We start from the raw sequence: 3,362 nt of genomic DNA, 5'->3' as shown, positions 1-3,362 counted from the left end.
CATCTTTAAGAGCAAGCAGAATTGTCGGTAGCTTGTGCCATTGCATTCACAAGCCTTCGTAAGCTTCTTGAGTGACTTATTTTCATTCACTAAGGAATGATTTGACTTTTAAAACCAGTTTCGGTGAGCCGCATTTGTGAATGTTAGCTGAACGCCTTGGACGTTTAGTCTTATATGACTTAAACATCGACTTGTACGTAATAAACCGACTTGTTATGTGTGAGCATCAATTTCACGTTATGGTCGAATCGTGTCGTGTATGAACATCCGGGTACCGGTTGTCGGAATAATCGGAATAAATTGATAAGTTTAATGCTACAGTTTTATCCTTAAAAATTGAAATTTTGTAGTAATTGCTTTTTTTGTGGTTTGTACCGCAGTACGAATTTTAGTTCTTAAATGCAACTGGAATACCCTTGCGTATTTTATATTTATATTTGCGTCACTTTTTAGAACCAGTTCTGACAATTGCCTCGTATCAACTGCTGGGTAGCCACTGACATGAGTTGTATGTACGTAAGGTAAAGAACAAAAAATTGTATCTTCTATTACATTAAAACAACAGACAAAAGAAATAACAATGTCGGATTCAAACAGTTCAGACGTATTGCATTTCAATGATACTTTCCTGTTTGACAATATACCTGGAGGATTTCTTGATCTTATCTGTAGGATGCCAGTTAAGATTAATATCGTCGTCGTGGTACTATTCATACTGTCATTTTTTGGAATCATCGGTAATATGTGTCTGTTGCTGGTCATCTTTTCCAACCAACGTCTGCGTAACACACCAAATATACTCATCATCAACGTCGCTGTTGCTGATATCATGTACATCGTCAGTAACGCACCGTTTTACATGTTACATGAACTCGGGCGACCATGTTGGGGTTACGGATTTGTTGCATGCCAGCTTAGACATTACATTCCACAGGTGGCACAGGGCGGTTGCATATTCTCATTAACCTCTCTCAGCAGAGAGCGCTATGTTGCTATTGTTAAAGGATTGGAATCGCGGATTTCTAGGAGTGTCCGACGCACTATTATGGCCGCTAGTTTTGCCTGGATTTTCGGCTTAGGAATCGGGATACCAGTTCTGTTCTTAACATCAACCACACTCGGTGGCATAAACTGTCTCTATATGCCATTGCGGACTACAGCTTCGAAAGCCTACATGATATTCCTATTCATAGTCGTCTATCTCATCCCACTAGTCTTCATCGCAGTCCATTATTATCATATCGCCAGGAGTCTTTGTCATAGTACTGTCACAACATTAGCACAACATTCGAGTGGCTCCGCAGAACAAATGAAAGGACGACGGAGACTAGCACAAGTAGTGTTAGTTATAACCCTTTTCTTTGGAATCTTCTGGTTGCCACATTATGTGTTTTATATGTGGAGCTTTTACACCAAACATGGGCACTATATTGAAGCAAATGTACCATTCGTAAGGATCTTTCGGTACATTGACTACTACATGGCACTCGCCAACTCTTGCCTGGACCCATGGATAGTTTTTGTGATGTCATCAGTGCATCGTAAAACTCTAACTAAATTGAAGTCAAGATTAGTTCGTAAAGCACGTGGGTCATATGGTTCTGGAAGGGGTGGAGGACACCGGCTGTCAGAGCATACCTATGTTAAGTCAGTAAATGTTATTGACACAAAATGTAAGATATTTCGTGGCATACTAGTCTTTATTTGCTAACTGCATTTTGCATGGAATAACGTATCCCTCATCATTGATGAGTAATTCATTGGTAGAGCACCAGCGCAGTCACCTTCGGAGCCTTATTACACCCTTATACAGATGAGCACTCCATTATAATGCCTCTTTGAAGGTATTTTGAGAAGTATTTCTTGAACTGCATATCTCCTTGTCTTGGGTAGGCATCAATCAATTCTCTGAGGTCTCTGGACTTAGGACCAGACTCTGGTGGGTTAAACCAGTTTTAAGGGTACCCAACCGGCCCGCTTCCCTCAGAGCATAATCCAGTGCTGACATGAACTACATCAGCCGAAATGATCCCGAGCACCTGCGTACACACAAGCTCAAGTACAGCGAGCTCAAAAGGACATCCTCAGAGGTTGTATCCACAAAGCAGGAATCTCTGAGGTCTCTGGACTTAGGACTTATATAGAAACATACATTCAAACAAATACTATTTTGCTACATTACTGTCAGCTACATGCCCCTACAGTATTTTATTAATTATCGCGAATGTTATTTGATCTCTCATAAAAAGCTGAACACAACACCAGCGATGATAACATTTTAGATGTATATTCGATCGTCGACATTATTGTAATTGTTCAAAACTAAAATGCACATTTCAGTCTGTATTATCTGCTCATGATATACAGTCGGCAAGACAATTAAGGTACCATTTATTGTTACCCTTATATATCCTATAAAAGGCAGATATGTCATAATTAGAGCCAAAAGCAAATAACTGAATCTTTCAGCTCGGATTTAAGACCCCATCCGTTTAAATCGGTCAAGAAATAAAGCCACAATAATCCAAAACCTATGGAAGATGCAAATTAAAAAGTTGCAGTTTTGCTGCATTACATGCCCTATAGATTTGTACACAAAGCGTTCTCGAACAAGCTAGCGTCGTGCTTCCATTTATTAGCACAATAAAACTAGCTCCATTTATAAGAATATGAAGGTGCAACTTTTGACTTCCTTTGCTTGCTTGGGTTTTAGATCATCGTTTCTTTAATTCTCAACCAATTTCAATAAGTGAGGTTTTAAATCAGAGCTAAAGGTACAGGTCAGGCGGCGAGTGGCATGATCGAGCCAGCAACTTATGAAACCGCCCGGCCGTATGGCATTTTCCATATACTCGGTTAGTTTTGAGGGTTCATTATCGATCCCCAACGGTTTTAGCTTGTATTTATATTATTTATTAACATACCGTAGAATTCCGTCTACAAGCATATATGCCTCTAAACGAGGTATTTTTGGACGAAAGAGACGAAAGGCAAATACCCTCCACAAACACATTACAATTGGTCTTAAAATAATACGTGTTTGTACAGTCGCCTATATCAGTAATATAGTTGTTCAAACTCCAAATAATGTTTTTTTTTGGAGAGTTTCTGTCTCTCGTCTCTTGCATTAAAAAAAACCGTTTAGAGGCATATATATGCTTGTAGACAAGGTTTTACGGTAGGCCTATTTGTTTGTGATATTTCAAGCGTTTTAAAATTTCAAAATAATCCCATTCAATTACACGGTTGACGATGGAAATTTACTGAATTTAGAGAATGCACGGCGCATAACACCTGGGTACAGGTATTGGCTGCTGGTCTTAATTTTGATATATTTATCTTTGTTTAGAACATACATGGAT

The 3,362-nt window shown here is 39.1% G+C and overlaps 1 protein-coding gene across 1 annotated transcript; it reads left to right on the top strand.

The window, feature by feature from the left end:
• Positions 1 to 573: 573 nt before the first annotated feature.
• Positions 574 to 2,620, top strand: LOC140162090 (bombesin receptor subtype-3-like). Its single transcript, XM_072185376.1, has one exon. The coding sequence runs from the start codon at positions 581 to 583 to the stop codon at positions 1,709 to 1,711; it is 1,131 nt and encodes a 376-aa protein (XP_072041477.1). The 5' UTR covers positions 574 to 580; the 3' UTR covers positions 1,712 to 2,620.
• Positions 2,621 to 3,362: the final 742 nt, after the last annotated feature.

Source organism: Amphiura filiformis, chromosome 10 (genome assembly GCF_039555335.1).
Source record: "Amphiura filiformis chromosome 10, Afil_fr2py, whole genome shotgun sequence".
In the NCBI taxonomy this organism is placed as follows: Eukaryota; Metazoa; Echinodermata; class Ophiuroidea; order Amphilepidida; family Amphiuridae; genus Amphiura; species Amphiura filiformis.
The sequence above is the reverse complement of the archived record's forward strand: the minus strand, read 5'-3'. Positions and strand labels throughout refer to the sequence as shown.

What these genes read in the sequence shown, in the direction of transcription:
- LOC140162090 (XM_072185376.1), top strand. Translation starts at nt 581, where the DNA reads ATGTCGGATTCAAACAGTTCAGACGTATTGCATTTCAATGATACTTTC.